This window comes from Pteronotus mesoamericanus, unplaced genomic scaffold (assembly GCF_021234165.1).
Source record: "Pteronotus mesoamericanus isolate MK-2021 breed Mesoamerican mustached bat unplaced genomic scaffold, CSHL_Meso_final contig_1205, whole genome shotgun sequence".
Classification (NCBI taxonomy): Eukaryota; Metazoa; Chordata; class Mammalia; order Chiroptera; family Mormoopidae; genus Pteronotus; species Pteronotus mesoamericanus.
In genome coordinates, this window is record NW_026555044.1 from 689,363 (window position 1) to 708,571 (window position 19,209).

Sequence of the window (19,209 nt, forward strand, 5' to 3'; positions counted from 1 at the left end):
TAAATCAGTACGGAAAAATGAACCAGCAAACTCTAAGAAGAGGTCTCCCTAATACCTAGACCTGTTTGATCTACTTCACCCATCACATTAAGAACAAAGAAGTATAGTAACTCTTAGACTATTCAGTTTGGGGACCTCCAGCATTCAGATGGACCGAAAAGCTGGGACCTAATCTCAAGCAGAAAAATAGCTTTAAATGCCCCTCTTATTTCTGAAACCTGAAATGCACAGGCCAATAATTCAACCTGTTGGAAATGTAGCAGAATCGACAAATTTGTGTTTAAATACTTGATAAATACTTCACACTTTTAAATTTTAAAACACCTTTTAGACTCATCTCTTACGCAAAAAGAGCTCAAATCAAAACTAACCCATGACATGTATTTTAAACAATAAAATAGTTTTCATATCAATCTATGTACTGTGTGTATAAAATTATTATTATTATTATATGTCAACTACAAATACCTCCATCTCACTTCCCCCAAAATGTAACTTTCAGTAGCTGAGCTACCTTTCAAAACCATCTATTAAACTTACTGGCTGCACGTGTCTGTTCGGGACTGCATATAAAATACTCTTTTCCTGCGTCCCCGGCCATAGCCTCAGCTCTATTGCACATCGCGGCAATGCTGTCTGCATGCTGATGGCAAGTCTGCAGCTTACAATGTGATCATTCCACTGGATGCTCGGCAGGGTGTGGGCTTCTAAAAATTACCCTTATTAAAATCACTAGGATAAATACCTGCAAATTCGCTATTAGCAATCCACTCCAAACATTTATTAAAGTTGGGGGTTTCTTGACTCATCCAGACCGACTCCAAACTGGAAAGAAGGCTAAGTCATAACACACACTTTAAAGAGGTAGAGTTTCATCACTTTCAAATATATTTGAGATTGAAAGAATTTGTTTTGTAATTATTGGGAGAAACACTTGAATAAATAAGAGTCCTTTATAATCTGTTCATCAATTGCTTACCAGTTGTTTTCCGGAGCATTTTTAAGCAATCCTTTGCAATACAGTCCAAAGTCTAATTTTCCCAGGACACCGTTTTCACAGGCCTTGGTTCTTATCCTACTGAAGTCACACATGCTGATTTGGAGAAATCTGAATTTCTGAGATTATATACATATGTGGGAAGTGGGGTGCGTAACAGTTGGTTCTTGCTCTTCCGAGCAATGGTCACTGTGAATGAGGCCGCCATATGAACTTCGGTAGAAGATACCTCCTAAAAGACCTTTGCTTTCTGAGAGTATAGATACTTATGGTCTCTAAAATTTTAATGACACTTTAAGCCACCAGGAGCAGAGGTAAATGAACAGCCAAGCTTGTGTTTTCAGGTGAGACGACAAGGACTTCTCATTCCCCAGTTCACGTCTTGAACGTTCTGAGGGTGGGGAATGTGTTATGGGCCTGCCAAGTAGGTCCCCCGTCCCTTCTATAATTAGCAAAGGTTATAACCCCTTGTGTTTCTCCGGTTAACCTCTGTGGAGAGCTCTGGCCTGGGTTTAATTTCATCATTCATCTTTTTGGAAACCTCATGGCTCTCACAAAAGCCATGCATCTAAATTTCCCCTCCACGCCTCTGCAAATTAAATAAAATGGCTGTTAAGCGTGTCTCAAATGCAAAGGCTGTGTGATTTATTCCCAAACTGTTCTTAGGGCTTTGACTAAACATAGCGCAGCTACCCACAAAAGCACAGAGCTTCAGTCCACTTAGAAAGAAAACCACTTAGAGGCAGGGACCTAATGTAACACAAGACACACAGTAGCAATTCTGAAAACACGTGTTGAATGAGGTCTAAGTGGACGTGTTGAATGAATGAATACTGATTTTTCTGATCCTTTCATTCATTTTAGGTCAACCAATCAAGGGAGCTTTCAATGACTGGCCTCAGGAAATGGAAGGTAAGGGTTGGTCACATTGTCCCATTCCCCAAAGACTCTGTGGGGGGTCCTGTAGTAGGACATCAGTGACTGAGGAATCAGTTCAAAATTACAGAGCGAGCATAAGCCTTGTAACCCACTCCCTGTACTACACTTCACCTTGGACACATCATTTAACCTTTCCAGGCCCCCCTGTGAAAAGCAAAGTTAAAGGAAATGATTCCTGGTGTTCCTCCGAGCTGATTATGCCCATGTAGGAAACCAGAAGAGACCTTAGAATCTGAAAATAATCTCTAGCCTCAGTTCTTAAAGGTTTGTTTGCAATTATTTTTATTATTTTTTAAATGAACTAACACAAGGTACCAGGAGACCCTAGGCACGGGGTGATTTGTAACATGACCTCGGGCTCATGTGCTAAAAACTTCACAAATTGACACACTCCGTTCACCAGGTATTTTCAATAAAACAAAAGATTTCAAATCAGCATCAGGAAAGGACACAATACAGCGGAGACTACTAAAAGTAACTACTCCCAAACTGGACGTCATAAAATACATCGTAAACTGTGAACAGATTTGCCCAAGGAAGGAGAACCTCATTCCTTTACTTCTCCACAGATGCCGTTGGGAGTTCCTCTGGTTAGAACACAAAATGAAAAAGAAGGGGGTGGCCAGGAATGCTGGACCCTACCCCCACCCCCAATGTCCTGCCACAGAGACGATATTTAAAGAAGCATTTATCTCAACAGGAGTGGCAGCGTTTGAGAAGCAGGCACGCTCCTGTGCCAGAAAGCCTTTCGTGGGGGAACGTCTACAGACCACGGATGAGATGAGAGTTGCCCTCGGTTCTCCAGGTGGGTGGTGCCACAAGCCAGGAAGATAATGCAGAACTTAGCACTCAGAAATCAAAAGGCGTTGACCCCCAAATTATTGTAGCCACCCCAACACTAAAAAATTAATCACATTTTAGATTTACAAGATCCACCTTCACTAGACAGGCAGACTCTAACTGCCTTGTAAATTTCTTATGTGACAGCTGCTCATTAGGCCCCTGCTCTAAAGGACGTAGCAATCCTAGGCTTACACAGCTCTCTCGTGTGAACTGGCCACTGTATTTCACATCATAAGGTTGTGGCAGGTATATTACAGGTATATTACATTGGGTCTCTCATTATTGACATAGCGTCTCTGTGAGGTCACCTCTATAAAGCACTGAGAAAAACATTAATACATAGTGGTATGTTTATATATTTGGGAGTATCAGGATATAAAATGGGAGAGTAGATGTGTCTTCACTGTACAGGGAAAAAGGGGGTAAATAAAGAGGTGAAGGACAAGAGAAGCAGAGTAAACATTTCAACCATTAAAAGTGATCTCAACTGCAGGGCAGAAAGATGCCACAGAATGTACTCTTTCCCCGTCTACCTGTTACTCTGGAGAACAATAGAAAGATGGCCTGAAGCTATATGGGGACCCAAGCATTTCTCTAAAACTGAGAAAACACTCAGCACAACCATCATAATTGTTTTTAGTTTTCAGAGACTTCTGGTACGGAAAGCGAGGCACCTTGAAGCATTGAGTGCTGCTCATTGACTCAAATGCTGGTTGATATTCACCTGGCCCAGGTAAGGTCACCTCCACTGTCACACGTTCATAGCTCACTGTTCCTTCCATGCAGAACAGTTCTGATGGATAAAACGTTGATCCCTTTCTAAGTAGTCCAGACTTCAGCCTATTGCTGACCCTTGCCAGAGTAGCATGTGTCCTGGGTTCCTCAACACGCCCCCGGCCCCAATTCATGTTCCAAACTGGATCTCAGGAAAGAGTCTTCTCAGAGCTCTCAAGGAGAGCTTACCTGACATCCACGCCACCCCCTACTCCCTTGTCAATGACATCTGTTTCCAAAGTCCTGAACCAAGATACAGAGCATAGATTTCTCATGGGACCTGACCATTGTAACTAATCTGGATCATGTTTTGCTCCTGAAAGGAAGAGGGAGAATTTCCACTTTGAAGAACTGCGGCTACACTTCCCCATCCTTCCCTCCGTCCCACATGCTGTCCACCCTGTTTGATTCTCACCTACAAAGACAATGCCAGAGGCTACTGACCACTCCTCATGCTGTTTCTGGGTGAGCAGAAAAGTCAAATGCCAGTACTGCAGACAGGGAGCTTGGGTTTCACAAGTGATCTGTGTAAGAGAGGGAAGCTCTCCACCTACACGAAGAGAAGTGCCTACATTAAATGAACTGCACAATGTGATTTGCTGAGCGCATCCTCCCCACAGCAAGTTAAATGGCTATAAGAAATTGTGCTTGCATTTCATTTGATGAGACCCAATATCCTGGGACCTCAAACACCAAGTCCTCCCGTAATATGGCTATAATGTTGGCAAATATTTGCAGATACTATTTCTGCAAATTAAACCCAAATACAGTTATGTACAAAGTTAGTTTACAGAATACCTATCCCATTAAGTTTCTTTGAATAGATCAAAATAGGAATAAATATCATTCTTAAATTGTATCACCTAATCATCCTGAAAAGCTCAGGACACTTGGTGGGGAGAGGGGTAGCAGGTTTCTATAGATAATGCTCAGATATTTGGTTTTCTATAGCTGAGTATCTTCACTGCTGTTGTGCCAATTTTCAAATGGAAAATATGACAGGTGATTCTTTTAAATGCAAAAATACATGTGTCCTGTACTCCAAGCCCAATATTTATAGGATGACTCTAACTTCTTGTCAAGTCAATTTGTTAGGTCATTGGGCTTGGAGGAAATTTTTGAAAGAGCCTGAGTGTTCTCAAGCTCAAATTCATTTGGAAATGCAAATAAGTCCTTGCGCCGCATTTGGGGCAATGCACGCTCCTGGCTCAGCAGGCACACCCACCGGAGGGTGTGAGTCCTCCTCCCCTGCCTTGGGAAGCCTGAAACCAAGCACACAGCTCTGAGATTATCAGGGTGGCTCATGACCCCCCCAAATCAGTCACCTGAGTTACAAACATCTTGAAGCTGAAATGGGTCCTAAACTAGGGGTCACAAAATCAACATCTCCTCCGGTGCTATCCGAAGTCCTCTGGACGGTGATAGATAGGAAGTGTGGACGCCTCGAAGGTTCCCAGAAAAGGTTCTTCCAAGATTTCCTTTCCCCACAGCTGGTTCACATCAGGACCTGCTCTCGAGTCTCTGGCAGACGAAGAGCGATCAGGCCGCCCCCAACAAGAGAGGTGGCAGCCAGAAGGATGGGGACCACTGTGGTTATCCCAACAAAAGAAGCAAAGATGGTGTTTCCTAGAATGGCTCCAAATTTGCATAATCCATTGAGGATGCCGAAGGCCGTTGCCCTGTAAAAGAAGAAAGTAAATTCTGAAAGACACCATCTAGACTGTATTAGATGAGTAGGACTGGGTTCTTTCTTTCCACTGTTGTGGGGGAAGGTAAAGTGAAGATGTGGGAGAGATTTTTTTTTTCCTTAAATATAAAAGTAATACATTCTCATTTTAGTCAAATTAGGAAATACAGACTAACATGAAGATGCAAGGATATATAACCTCTCCACTGAAAAGCAATCATCACTATTGACATTCTGGAGCATTTCCTTCAAATTTTTTTTTCCTTTTCAAATGTATCTTTTTAAAAAATTTTCACAGGTAATACTTGAATGTTATGAACTACTGAAAGAATTAAGGATGATGCAGAAAGTGTAAATGTTCCCCCTTAATAACACCTTTGACCCTCGTATAACAGAGACTTATTGTCCGTAAATAGCATTTCTCCAAATGTAAGTTTACATTTCCCAGACTCCTTTGCTGCTGAGTATGGTCATGTGATTACATAAAATGTAAAAAATAACTTAAAGTATAATGTATTTATTTACATTCTTGTATGTAACTGCCACACTAGACCCTTATAATCACCAGCCCCCTTTCCAGTCTTTTGTTTTCAGAATATTCTTGGATGTTGTTAGAATATTCTCTTTCCAAATAAGCTCTAGATTTAATTTTTGAAGTTCTTTGGGGCTGGGGAGGGATTCATAAAATTTTGAATGGACATTTTTCAGTTAGAGGAAAACTAAAGAAGATTTGACATTTTTGTATGAATAAATCTTCTTAGAATTCAGTAAGGTACATCCTGACATATATTTAAGTCTTCTTTTATATCTTCCAGTAAAGCTTTATGGTTTTCTTCACATAAATGTTTCACCTTTCTCATCAAATTGATTCCTAGATATTTTATGATGTCTGCTGTTATTAAATGGATTTCAATTTTATTTTTAATTTTTATATATTTTAAAGTCTATAGATTTTTCAGTTTGTTCTATTACTGACCACCATACCAAGTTATTTTATTGTTTCTAGTATTCTCTTTAGTTAATTTTCTTGGGGTTCTTAGATATAAAATCCCACCCCATGCTAGTAATGACCATTTCTCCTCCTATTTTTTGGTAAAACTTAGGAGTTCTTTGGTTCAGGGGGTGGTATGCTGTGCTTTTCCATAGCAACCTACATCCCAGTAACTCTGTCACCAATTTAGAGTTGGTCTTTTTTCTTTTTCTTTCTTTCTTTCTTTTCTTTTCTTTTCTTTCTTTCTTTCTTTCTTTCTTTCTTTTTTTTTTTTTTCTTGCAGAATTTCATTTAGTTGCCTTCCACACCACTTCACAGTCCTTTTTGACCACGGGTCCCCTTTATGTGCTATTGTTAAAATTCCCAGCTCCTCCTCTAGGAGGAGAAATAACTGCTAAGTAATGGCCTTGCCCCGATGCCTTTAAACCAGGTCTCTTCTCATATGCCTTGTGCAAAATGCAACCCTGGGCAACCCGCCACACTCTCTGCAAACGCCCCAGAGCATCAGGCCTCACCCACCGAGACTTCCCTCCACCTCCCCCAAGTCCCGTGTTTCCCTCGTTCTTTACCTCCCCACTGGGTCTCCCACTGGGAGGCTTGTTCTCACCTCTTTTTGATTGTGTGATGTATATGGCATTGCCCTCTTATTTTCTCTCCTGGACACGGTTGACACTTGTCCTTTGCACCTTGCCATCCAGCCCACCCTATTAAGCCTCAGCCCACTCATTTCCAGGCCTATGCCAGCCCCACGCAGGAGAAACTCAAAATCCTAAGAAATAGTTGGTCCCTGGAACTCCAGGAAGGTCAAGGTGCCCATGGCGCAGGATCTGGGAGCAGGCAGATTTCTAGCTACAGTTCTAACGAGTCCCAAGGAGTCCCAGTGAGGCGCCCAGGGAAGAACTGACCTCTGGTTGGTGGGATACAGCTCCACCGTGATCACATCCAGAGCATTCCAGGCAGCAATGCTGGTCCCGCAGAACAGGCACTGCCAGCCGATCATCGCAGACTCGCTGTTGCCAAAAAACAGGAAGAAGCAGCAGACCGCCGAGATCAGCATGGAGCCACCTGTGGAGGGAGGTCGAGGGCCGAGAGGAACGTGAGGCCCGGGCCACAGACAAGGCTGTGAGCCACAGGTCTCGCCCCATCCTCCATCCTCACAGGTACACCTGAAGGTACAGGCGACCTCAAGTACAAGGTCCGTCTCTACACAGAGAGCACAGCCTGAACCCTCACATGGACCTTGGCCATGGAATTAGAGGCCTCTGCATGGGTCACATCACCAGAGCCAACCTACGGGAAGAATTTCTAAATTGTCGCTCTGTGTTCCCAGCCCAGAATAACTAGGGACGAGGCAGGGGTGGGGGTTAGTTAACCGTCTATTATATGCCAGACGTTCTTCTAGATGCTTGAGATATGGCATTAAAAAAGAAAACAAAACAAAAAGTCTTCTTGTGGAAATTACATCCTAGTGACAACATAACTGTAAGTGGGCTACAGAAGGCAAACCTGCTTATTCTCCATTTACGCCCATCCCGTCCCAAATATCTGCCATTCTCCACCCTGCTCTGCACCCCAAAGGGGTAAAAAGGCAGGTCCCAAACAACCAGCTGGGATTTCAGGCAAGAGTCCCCACCAGGCATCGGGAGCCTGGGGGAGGGAGGACGTCCGCTTGACACGAAGCCAGAAGGTGGGTCTGGCCTCACCAACAAGTGCCTCCCAGGGGGACCTCTGCTGGGAAACTCGCCCTTACCCCAATAGCCCAAAACTAGCGCTAAGCCCTGCTGGCCAGCTGGGAAATGTTAACTGTCCGTCTTGATTGTGCTGTTTCTAAGAAGAGGTGGGGCTGTGACCAGGTAGGAGAAAACGAGAATGAGAGGAGACTGGCATTGGCCAAAGCATGCCTCATCTGCCCTCACGCACCCCTCAGAATGGCCAGCCGTGTTAGCTGGCTTCCAAGAGACGCTGACAAATGTGTGTTGAGGACAAATATTATCATCAAGGAAATCAAATGACGTCAGGGAACTGACCCTTCAACTATGTGAAGTCTCCCCGTTACAGGTCTCTCTGGCCCACTGTACTGCTGCTCTCATAGTTCTTATTCCTCTTGCGATTGAGAGGCCTGAGTTCAAATCCCAGCCTTAGCTGTGTGACCTTGAGGGAATCACTTAACCTCTCTGTGCTGTGTCACTTTTCCCATTTGTAAAACGTTGATAAAAAATAGCACCAAACCCACAGGGCTTTTGTGAGGGTTAAAGGTGTTGATATTTATAAATTGCCTTCCCATGGGGACCTGGTCAACTTGCTCTTCTCTGACGAAATGACTAGGTGATTTATTATTTCCCTTTGGGCTTTGTGGCTAGGGATCTTGGTATTAATTTTACTGAGCGACTGCATCCTCAGGTCAGATCTTAGGGTGCATTTATTAGTGTGCTGTCTGCTTCCCCATCCCCGGCCCTGACTCGTATTCTAATACACATTTTCTCTGGCCCTGGGTGTATATTCTCTGTTTCCTGTTCACCATGGGTGGCATGAGTTTCTATAATAAACTGCTCCAAACCCGGGCCGAATAAAGCAAGACCTACATGAATATAGCTGCCATTTTTGAGAACCTGCGGTGCACCAAGTTCTACAGGATGCTTTGAGTACATCACGTTCAGTCCTCCAGTTAGAGGTATCCCCATCTTATAGATAAGAAAACTGAGGCCTGGGAAAGTAAAGGATCATGTTCAAAGTCAAACAGCTTTTAGGGGATAGAATTCCAACACGAGTCCTATCTAACTCCCAAAGCCAAAGTGTTATCACTCTTAAATAATATACAAAATTTAAATCATCAAACAAAACCAACGCTCATTTAAGAAAGAACGTTTTGTATATTTTTCTGGTAATAACCTTACAAAGCTTTAAGGTTTTTATAGACAAAGCTTACATGATGCTTTGTATATAGAGCATGTAGAGTGGATATATTTAATATCCCTACTGAAGTGCTCGTAAAATAGGTGACCCTCACAGAATTATTCAGTCGGGAAATGGAGCCGAGCCCCTGGCCTGAGCTGGAGGCCTCCGACCGACTCCAAGGTCGATGTGCCTCCTCGACTCAACACCAGCAGATTCCATCTTACCTGTGTGGTTTGCTGTGCCAGATTTCTTTAAGAAAATGAGAAATCCCACGGCACACTTTAAGTCACGGCCTGGGCCCACTGGAGCACAGAGGGTGGCATCCCTGTCAACTCACCGATCATCTTGAGCCTTCCCATTCTATCCATGAGCAGGGCAGAAATGATGTTCCCAGGCAGAACAGACAGGCTGCCCAGGAAGCTGACGAGGTAAATCAGGAAGTCGTTATCTTGCTCGAAGTCCATGTGACAGCCCTCCTTCTGCTCCAGAAAGGTAGAGTTGATAAACCGACAGTTGATGAACTTATGCTCGTAGAGGTCTGGAAAGAGAAGGAAACCGTGGGTTCGTGTAAAGCAGAGGGAGAGTTACGGGCAGTCAGGGCAGAGTCAGGACGAAGCTACGCCCCTTGCATGGGCAGGCCGCGCCAGCCTCGGGCAGTCAGAGCGTCTCAGAGTCAATGCGATGTTTGCCAAGGGATGAAGCGAGAAACCTCCACAAATGTAATGACCTGTTCCCCTTCTGATCAGCGAGGGAAAATGAAACAGTCACTGAGGGTCTTGTTTAAATACATCATCTCTCAAGCCACATACCAGTCCTCTGAGGCTGCCCAGCTTATGGAAGCTGAAGACAAAAGAATGATGTCCAGATTGAGCCAAATACCCAAGAGCCTATATAGAAAACTGAACATTCTTCAAAATAAAAATAACAGCATCAGTGGCTTTCAGGGTGGGGGTGCAGGGTGCCAGAGCAGGGGAGGGGAACAGGGGAACATGGGATTTTTAGAGCAGTGAAGATACTCTTTAAGATCTGTAATGATGGATACATTTCAGTATACATTTGGCCAAGCCAATGTATAATGCCGAGTGTGTGATGTATAATACCAAGGACACAATGTATAACCCCAACAACGAACCCTAATGGAAACTATGGACTCTGGGTGATAATGACATGTCGACGTAGGTTCATCGATTGTAACAAATGTGCCACTCTGGTGGGGGACGTTGACATGGGGGAGGCAATGTCTGGGGGTGGAGGTTCATGGACCTTGCTACCTTCCTCCTAATTTTGCTGTAAACCTAAAACTTCCCTTAAAAAATAAGTCTTAAAAAAACAGAAACTATTTGCCTTGGAATCAGGTCTTCAGACACTTTCTAACACCAGGTCTTCAGACACCTTCTAACACCAATTGTTCTGGCAGAAGTAAGATTAAATAGGCTCCCAGGGAAGCTGGGTTTGGGGAACTGACCGTCTTTAACTCCCTTGAACCTCCACCTACAACATTAGAGGACTACCCTTGTTTACCTCCATGGCTCCCCAGCATTGATGTCTCAGAACTACAAGTGTTTGCAGATACCCCCATGTTAAGAGTAGGATAACAAAGAGGCCTCAATAAAACTTGAAAGAAGAAAAGATATGCCAGGTTTTAATGACAAATAGGAATGCGGAGAACTCATTGTTATTTTTTTTTAAGTTCAGGCAAAAAAAAATCATTTAGAAAGTTTCAGTCCCATGGCAGATAATGGAGAGGCAAGGAGAGTCAGAGGCCAGGTAGTGGACCTCTGAAGGCTGACATGACAGAGGAGGACGATGTCGTCACATAACCACCCGTCGGTGCCGATGCCAGGGAGAAAGCACTGATCTGGACATAGTGCAAGTAGTTCAGGGGGAAGGTCACAGAGCTCAGAGCCAAACCATTGAGAAAAGAACCCCAGCTCCATCCGCTTGCTGGCTGTGGCCTTGGGCAAGGGACAAATATTATCATCCAGGACTATTTAAGCGTCCGTTTTCCTCAGCTAGGAGATGGGGCTGCTGAGACAATTCTCACTCGAGACAATGGAGGTGAAGCCCCTGGCGGTGCTCAGTTTCCTTATATCCCGACTCCCCCTGGTGTGCTATTGAGAGGTGATGGGGGCAGTAAGAATAACAAGGAGGGAGGACTGGGTGGGGTTTGAGGATTTTTTTTAAATCATGGATATCATACATGGTGTGACTTAAAAATATCCTGATCGTTTCACTTCATGCAGAAAGCAATTTCTCTGTTTTCATTTCCTGTTATGATACCATGAGTCTTGAATTTTGCAAGTTTCACATGAGGCAGGGTCTTCAAGAATGCACTTTGTGGATAAGATAGGGCCCTCCTGCAGTGATATTTCTATCTGTGTCATTCTTGGTTCCTACCAAGGACTCTTAGTATATAGTATCAGTCTCACTGAAATCAGAACACTTACCCAAAACTTTTGTTTCGTTTATATGTGACAAAACTGGGGTGCAGGTCAGTTACATGGCTTGGTAAAGACTGTGCAACTCGCCTGCACCAGACCTGGGGCTGGAACCCATTTCTCCATCTTAAGGCTCAGCACTTCTACCTGTGAATCTTTTACTGCCCTAAAGTTACGGCTGCATATTTAGGTTCTTAGATAAGACTAGTCCACCCTCTGACAGTCTCCCCACGCTGCCATGTTCTTACCTGTGTTATAAAAGATGGTAGATTCAATGGTGCAATTTTTGAAATAGGTATCAGTGGATGTAACATCTTCGAAATAGCACTCGTCAAAGAACGTGTCTTCAAAGAGAACATGTTTAAAGTACATCTTTGTGAACCTGTGGGAAAGACACTTGTTCCTAAGTGATCCACCGAGGAAAAAAGACTTGAGAGCAAAATGAAAAACACAGAAAGGCAGAAAAAGGAGAACTACAAGCCAAAAGGTGCTGAAATATTATTTTTAACCTAGCCTAGTTCCCCATTTCTTAGCTGCTGGTTGATGAATGAGGAGGGTTTCAGGGGTGTGGAAGCTGGTGTCTAGTGCAGGTGCATATCGGGGACTATGCATCCGCCTGGTGGTCCCCAAGTGCAGGTCCCTGGACCTTCCGCAATGGAATCATCGAAAGGTGAACACTGTGAAATAAAAATACTGATAGCATCTCACTTTATGCGGACCTTTAAAAACATGCAGGTCCCTCAGCTGGTCTTAGTAAGTTTAAAAGTAACAGGTTTCTGAGAATCTGTATTTTTAAAATTGCCCCAGCAAGGATGTGGGGAAATAGGTACTTTCATTCACATTGTTAATGGAATATAATTGGTGCAGCCTGTTGGGAAAGCAATTTTGCAAAATTTTTAGTACATAATCCCTTTGACCTAGGAATAATCACCTCTAATAATTTACCCTACATGTATTTGCTCATACATTCAAAGTGATACATTTACTGATGCTCATGGCATCATTTCTTATGACAAGAAGTGACTATTAAATAGATGACAGGTAGGGAGACAGATCGATACCATACAGTGGAATACCACGTGGCCATTACAGTTATTACGTAGAGCTGTATGTCTTAATATGGAACAATCTTCAAGACATATTACTAGCCAAGAAATATCAAATGCAATATAGTGCCCATAGCATGTGACCTTTCATTTAAAAAGAAAGGATATGATACATATGCTGCCAAATGCAGAGAATATATCTGGAAAATTACACAAGGAGCTGGTAGATGTCATGGCCCTGGGGAAGTGCAATGGGGGTTAAGAATGAAATAAACCTGCCCTGGCTGGTGGGGCTCTGTGGATTGAGTGCCGGCCTGTGAACCAAAAGTTGCTGGTTCGATTCCTAGTCAGGGCACATGCCTGGGTTGAGGGTCAGCTCCCCAGCTGCGGGTGCGAGAGGCAGCCAATTGATGTTTCCCTCTCACATCAATATTTGTCTCCTCCCTTCATCCCTCCTTTTCCCTCTCTCTAAAAATAAATAAAATCTTTTTTAAAAAAGAAATGAACTTAATTTTTCCTTTGTACCAAGTGTATATATTAGTTTTCCCAATTAAACACAAAACATTTAATAGGGGAAGCACCTGGGTGGTCAGGAGGTGCAGTCACATTTGGGATCCACTGCACCATTCAAACTCCAGTGCAAACTTAGCAGGAAAGAATAGCATTGCATTTAAAGAAACACGCACTGACGAATGTTCACATCACCCTCTGCTGGTTATATTTCCTAAGCTTGGCCACACTTATAATCTAGAAACCTTTGGATATGTTTTCCTATGTGAATAATTACAATCCATTCATTTAACCCATGAATGATCATTTGTCTGTTCATTTACGTACTCAGTCTTCAGCCAACACTTACTGAGCATGGTACTAGGTGCTCTAAGCACAGAGAGGAAAGACATGGTTTCTGTCCCCACGTCTAATTGGGAAAAAATAAAAGCAAACAGACAATTAAGGCAGTGGGAGTCATAGTGGTATTAGTAGCACAGGGTGCTGAGGGTCAGTGTTCCTTTTCAGGGCCATCAGATAATTCAGTCCATGACCATATATGATGGCCGCTCCCTTACCCTTCATGCTGCACTGGAGTCTGCTCAGAGCCCTGACCCAGAGCCACCTAACAGGAGCTCCTGAAAAAAGACCTCCCGCCCAGTAGGGAGACCTGGGCAAGGGCTTCGCCAAGAGAGGGCCGGAGAACCCTTGCACCAGAGTAGCATGGGGTCTATTATGGAAGAGGCAGTTTTCTGCCTCAACCTCTTGAACAATAACCCCAAGAGTCCGATACCAATTTACTATACTTTTAAAAATATGAGAGTCGTCGATCTAGAAAGCCAAATTATTTTGGATCATTTTTCTTAGGGTCAAATTTACTACAGACATGAAAAAAAGGGACTTCCGAAAGCTATTGCTGAACTCTTCGGATTTCCATGGAAAAACAAATTGGTCTGAGTTTTGTTACAGGAAGAGGCCTCTGATTTCAAAATAAATGTAACTTGTATGCTGGATGTGTTTACTCAGGGAAGCTATTTCCAGAAACTGTCTCAGGTCTTTGCCTTTCTTAATATATCTTTCTCTTTAATATAGCCGTAGGCTGCTGTTGTGGCCTTCTGTGATATTTTAATATTCTGGCAAAAGTGGGGAGAAAGCAGTGCCATAAATCATAACGGGCTTGATGCAGGCAGACCTTAAAATTTACCTCCAAGTGAGTTATATAAAAAGCCTAAGTCATAAAGAAAGAGATAAAAGGAGAGAGGGCCAAGGCCTAGTTTATAAAAATCAAGTCGCTATATAAATCATCTCTTCCAATCTCTAAATTATATGCTGAATTGGTCCAAGACTTTTCAGTCAGGAGAGTTCAAAGGCTGAAAAAAAAGTTAGCTGAAGTATCGTGCATAAGTTTTCCTCTAAGGAAACAGAAGCCACTCACAGTCCAGAGTCTAGGGCAGAATTATTAGTATAAACATCATATCTGTTACCCTCAGGCCCAATGTTTGTCCACCAAATGACCTAAACTCTGCCAAAAGCTTCATCTATTTAGTCACCTTGATGGCATCACCCTTAGGAAACTCAGCCTAATTAAAGACATAATCAAGAAAGCTGACCATTAAAATTTAGTGATAATTATCAAGACAGAGTCATGCTAGAAAGTCACTTCAAAACGGGCCCTTGTGATCCAGTGTGGAGAAACACGAGATGACTGATTCTGAGGGACAAAAATAAAAGAGCATTCCCCTACCTTTATAAAGGATGTCAACCCAAACATCGAGTACATATAATATCTAAAGGTAAGACACCGAAAGTGCCCCACTGAAGTCAGAATTCCCATTAGCACTGCTTCCGTCCATCCCTGAACTTGTCATGAAAAAGGCAATCCCACCAGAAGCAAAAAGAATAAAATTATAAGGATAAGAAAGGAAGAGATAATGCTAAGTAGAGAGCAACACAATGTGTAATGACTGGAAGATTATATAGTATAAAGATGTCCCCAAATGAATCTAGACATTCTGTGTAAGTCCAATCAAAATCCCAACCAGCTGTTTTTTATGGAATTTTAGAAGTTGATCCTGAAATTCACGTGGAACAGTGCAGGGGCAAAACGAGCCAAGGAAAATGCTAATAACTAGGTGGAGGAACCTAATACTCTTGGAAATACAACTAAACAAAAAGTTATGGCAAATAAGTGACTGTGGTTTTGGTTAAAGAAAAGACAAACAGACCCATGGAACCAGAGCACAGAAACACAATAGTACATGGACAGAAATATGACATATGATAAAAGTGTTATTACATATCATTAGGGAAAAGACAGGCAGTTTCATAAATGTTGTGGAGACAATTGGCTATTTGTATGGGAGGGGGAGAACCAAATCAGTTTCTCTCTTGTATACATGTGCCACCTCCAGAAAAATTAAGGACTTAACTGTGGCAAGGCAAACTTTAAAACTTAGATTAAAAACACAGAAAATAACTTTGTGACTTCAAATGTGAAAGATTTCTGAAATAAGAGCCAAAAGGCACAGGCCTTAAAGGAAAAGATGACAAATTTGGCGTTTAAAAAAAAATAAAATAAAATAGCTGCACAAGAAAGGACACCACAAAGCAAAATTTAAGAAGGAAGTCACAAACTGTCACAGCCAAGGGGAGCCTAAGGAGTTACGAGTACTAAACATGACATGGCGCCTGGATGGACTCCTGGAGCAGAAGAAGAATGCTGGGTAAAAACTCGAAATATCTGAACACAGCATGGACTGGAGTTAACAGTAACGTATTGGTATTGGTTCATTAATTGTAACAAGGCACCATAGTAATATAAGATATTAATAATAAAAAACTAGGTGTGGGGTCTATAGAAACTTTCTGCACTATCTTCACAGTTTTTCTGTGAATCTAAAACTGTTCTGAACTTGAAAATTTATTTAAAAAAAAACACTGTCAGAGAAATTTTAAACACATAATTGACTACTGCTTTCTAGACATAATTTTAAAGAATTCCTTCCTATAAATTATTCAAAATTCATTGTTGAAACCTAATCCCCCATGTGACAGTGTTAGGATCGGGCCTTTGGGAGGAGATTAGGTCACGAGGGTGGCACCCTGGTCAGTGGCATTAGTGCCCTCATGAAAGAGACCCCACAGAGAAGAGCCTTGAATTTGGACCTCCACCCTCCAGAACTGGGAGAAATAAATTTTTGTTGTCTATTAGCCCCTCAGTCTGTGGTATTTTGTTATAGTAGCCTGAACAGACTAAAACATCATGTAAATTAATATGAAAATGATAATCTAGTAAATAAAAGAGGCAAAAGCCATGAATAGGTATGGAGGTGGAAACCAGAACGGCCAATAACACAGCACCTCCAGTCATAGCTACTCCCTCAGACCCGGAGTCCAGAGCCCACACATACACGTCTCGCACCATTGGCGCCTTCACAGAGCTTTGCTGAACCAGGCCCACAGACGCTAAAGAAAATTCTTAGCGGTGCCCCACTAAAAGGAGCTTTTAACAGTGTGTAACATGTCAGCATCATGTGTAAACCAACCACTTCTTTTCAAGTTCTGTGTTTGCTTTCTTTCCCTCTCTGCTCTCCGTGTCCCCTACTATACATGACTTTCCTCGTTTTAGAGTTAACCCTTGCAAATTTAGTTTTCGTCCTCAGCTATTTACCCCTGGCCTTCAATGAGGACTTACGGGAGATTTTCTCCTGCTTTTTGCTGCCCAGTTGGCTTGGGTGAAGATTACACATTGCCATTTGAGCTTCTAACCCTGAGCAGAACACAGCAACTTCCTTTCGAGCTCTGAGGAAAATTCGGGGTTATGACATCGCTTCCTGGGTCCCGAGCTCTCACAAACAGGAATCAGATGCACCTGCCTGATGTCCAAGGAGGTTTAAACCACTAAACCCCCTTCTTCATCCTACCCTCACAGTAGTGATCCCTGCCAAGCAGAAATGTCTTCCTAAATGGAGAGGGTAAGTTAATTAATTACTTAGTTAATACCTGCTCTGGGATGAAAAGCTATCCTGTTTCTCATTAACAGTTTTAAAAAATGGCTGGCCTGACATTTTTGTTCAGGGATTAAAGTGTGAACTTTTTCTTTTGTTTTTCAGCATTTCCCCAAAACTCAAGAGCTCTGAAGCAAAGCAGCACAAGAATGCAACGCAGAGCCACCTGATCATGTAAGATGCACCAGGGGCTGTAGATGGCACGTGGGGAGCAGGCAAAACTCATCTGTGTACTTCAGTTCCTTCCTGGGGTCTCACAAGAAGCCAAAGGGTAGGTTTCAGTGGGATCTTCTTTACTGACAACATCTCTGGGTAAAGTTTGAGGCCCTTTTTACACAAAGGCATTTTCCCCCAAGTGTAAGAGTCAATAAAGTAGATAACTTTTATCTAAATTTTAAATCAGTAAAATGTGGATAAAATCAAAGCAGGGATACTGGTAACAAAGGGAAAACTACCCACCCAAGCAGAAGAACATCAACTTAACTTTCCAAAGAGGCTGTGGTTTTCAAAGACAGGGTGTTTTCTAGCTTAAGAACAGCAGGTGGCAGTATAACTCACAAAAAAAGAAACCAGATTTGTTTATTCCTTAGATCAGTTTCTAAGGTTCCTCATCTTCCAAAGAGAGAACCACCCTTTTTACTCAGCAATTTGCTGGAGGAAAAATTATGGGCTTCAGGTAGTTGTAATTTTGGCATCCACTGGTTAAAAAACAGGTATACGAGCCCTGACCAGTGTGGCTCAGCTGGTGGAGTGATGTCCCACAAAATGAAAGGTTGCTGGTTCGACTCCCTACCAGGCAGGTACCTGGGCTGTGAGACAGGTGCCTGGTTGGGGGTGTGCAAGAGGCAACCAGTTGATGTTTCGCTCTCACATTGATGTTTCCTTTCCTCTTTTTCTCCCTCCCTTCCCTTCTCTCTAAAAATAAATAAATAAAAATCTTCTTTTAAAAATTTTTATAAAGGTAGGTAAAACTTTTGCTCTACTCGTTGTGCCCCCCACAGACAACACTATGGAGGCAGACAGGCCAGGCTGAGCCATCCTTGAAGGTAATACTGGGTAGAACAATAACAAGACAGTGCCATGTTAGCCTTGGCCTGAAAAAGCATCCAGAATCAAAGAGAAAGCTCAACAGCCAGGCAGTGGGTTGGTGCAGGGACCTCAGCAGTGCGAGCTCTGGCAATATTAAAGGGTCACAGCTCCCTGCGTATCTCTGTTGAAGGTGAGAGTCTCAGGGGAGGTGGCCTGAGTGGCCCTCCACAGTCCTCTGCCTCCACCCATGGACAAATCGGCCACAGCCAGGGGATCAGGGATGATTGGGACCAGCACAACACAGAGCCACCAGGGGAATGACTGTGTCTCTGGCAGCCATGATGAGTTCTGCTGCCACCTACTGACTTCTTATATTTCCAACGGCTCTCTCCCAAGAACGGTCCCCAAGGACTGTCACCCTGATCTAGGGAAAGGCCATGGTATGTCGCTTACTTATCATTCACCAGCTTCCCATGTTGGTGAATCTGATTTTCCATCGTGAAGTTGATCGTGGCACCGTACACGTGCTCACCGAAAAAGACCTTCATTTTGGACTTGTATTCTTCATCCTGAAAATACCGGATCATGTCGGGGAACCAAACCGTCAGTCCGTAGTAACTGGAAGAGAGAAGATGAAGTGTTTGAGTCCCTTAATTCTTTCATGAGCAGAGTCTGCAATCCTGATTTGAGGTAGATGACACTCATTTTAAATGTATTAATAAGGTTCATCATTAGAAAATATAACCAGATAACATGTCATTTTAACAGATCTGAGGGAAAAAGTCATGGGTCATCTCCATAGGTACAGAAAAGGCATTGGATGAAAAAACAACATTCATTCCTGATGAAAGTACCAATAGGTTAGGAACTGATGGACACTCCCTTAACATGTAAGAAAATGCCTTTCTCAGCTCAAAAGGCAGAGTCTTACCACCGGAGAAGCACTAAATACATTCCCACTCACGTCAGAAACAAGACCAGGACACCCAGTGCCGCCACCGCTACTGACCACCACATTGCAGGTCTCAGCCAACTCAGTTAGACAAGAGAAAGGACATAGGAACATAATAAAAC

General features: G+C 43.0%; 1 protein-coding gene across 2 annotated transcripts in view; it reads right to left on the minus strand.

Annotated features, from left to right (window-relative positions):
- Positions 1–1,828: 1,828 nt before the first annotated feature.
- The window catches only part of SV2B (synaptic vesicle glycoprotein 2B), an 86,408-nt gene continuing 69,027 nt past the window's right edge, over positions 1,829–19,209 (minus strand). For both annotated transcript variants that reach the window (XM_054585222.1, XM_054585230.1), the window contains exons 9-13: positions 18,589–18,753; positions 11,813–11,946; positions 9,464–9,664; positions 7,137–7,296; positions 1,829–5,232 (exon numbers count right to left, since the gene is read on the minus strand). In XM_054585222.1, the coding sequence (XP_054441197.1) occupies positions 5,049–5,232; positions 7,137–7,296; positions 9,464–9,664; positions 11,813–11,946; positions 18,589–18,753 (844 nt within the window). In that variant the 3' untranslated portion in view covers positions 1,829–5,048. The remainder of the gene's footprint in view (positions 5,233–7,136; positions 7,297–9,463; positions 9,665–11,812; positions 11,947–18,588; positions 18,754–19,209) is intronic.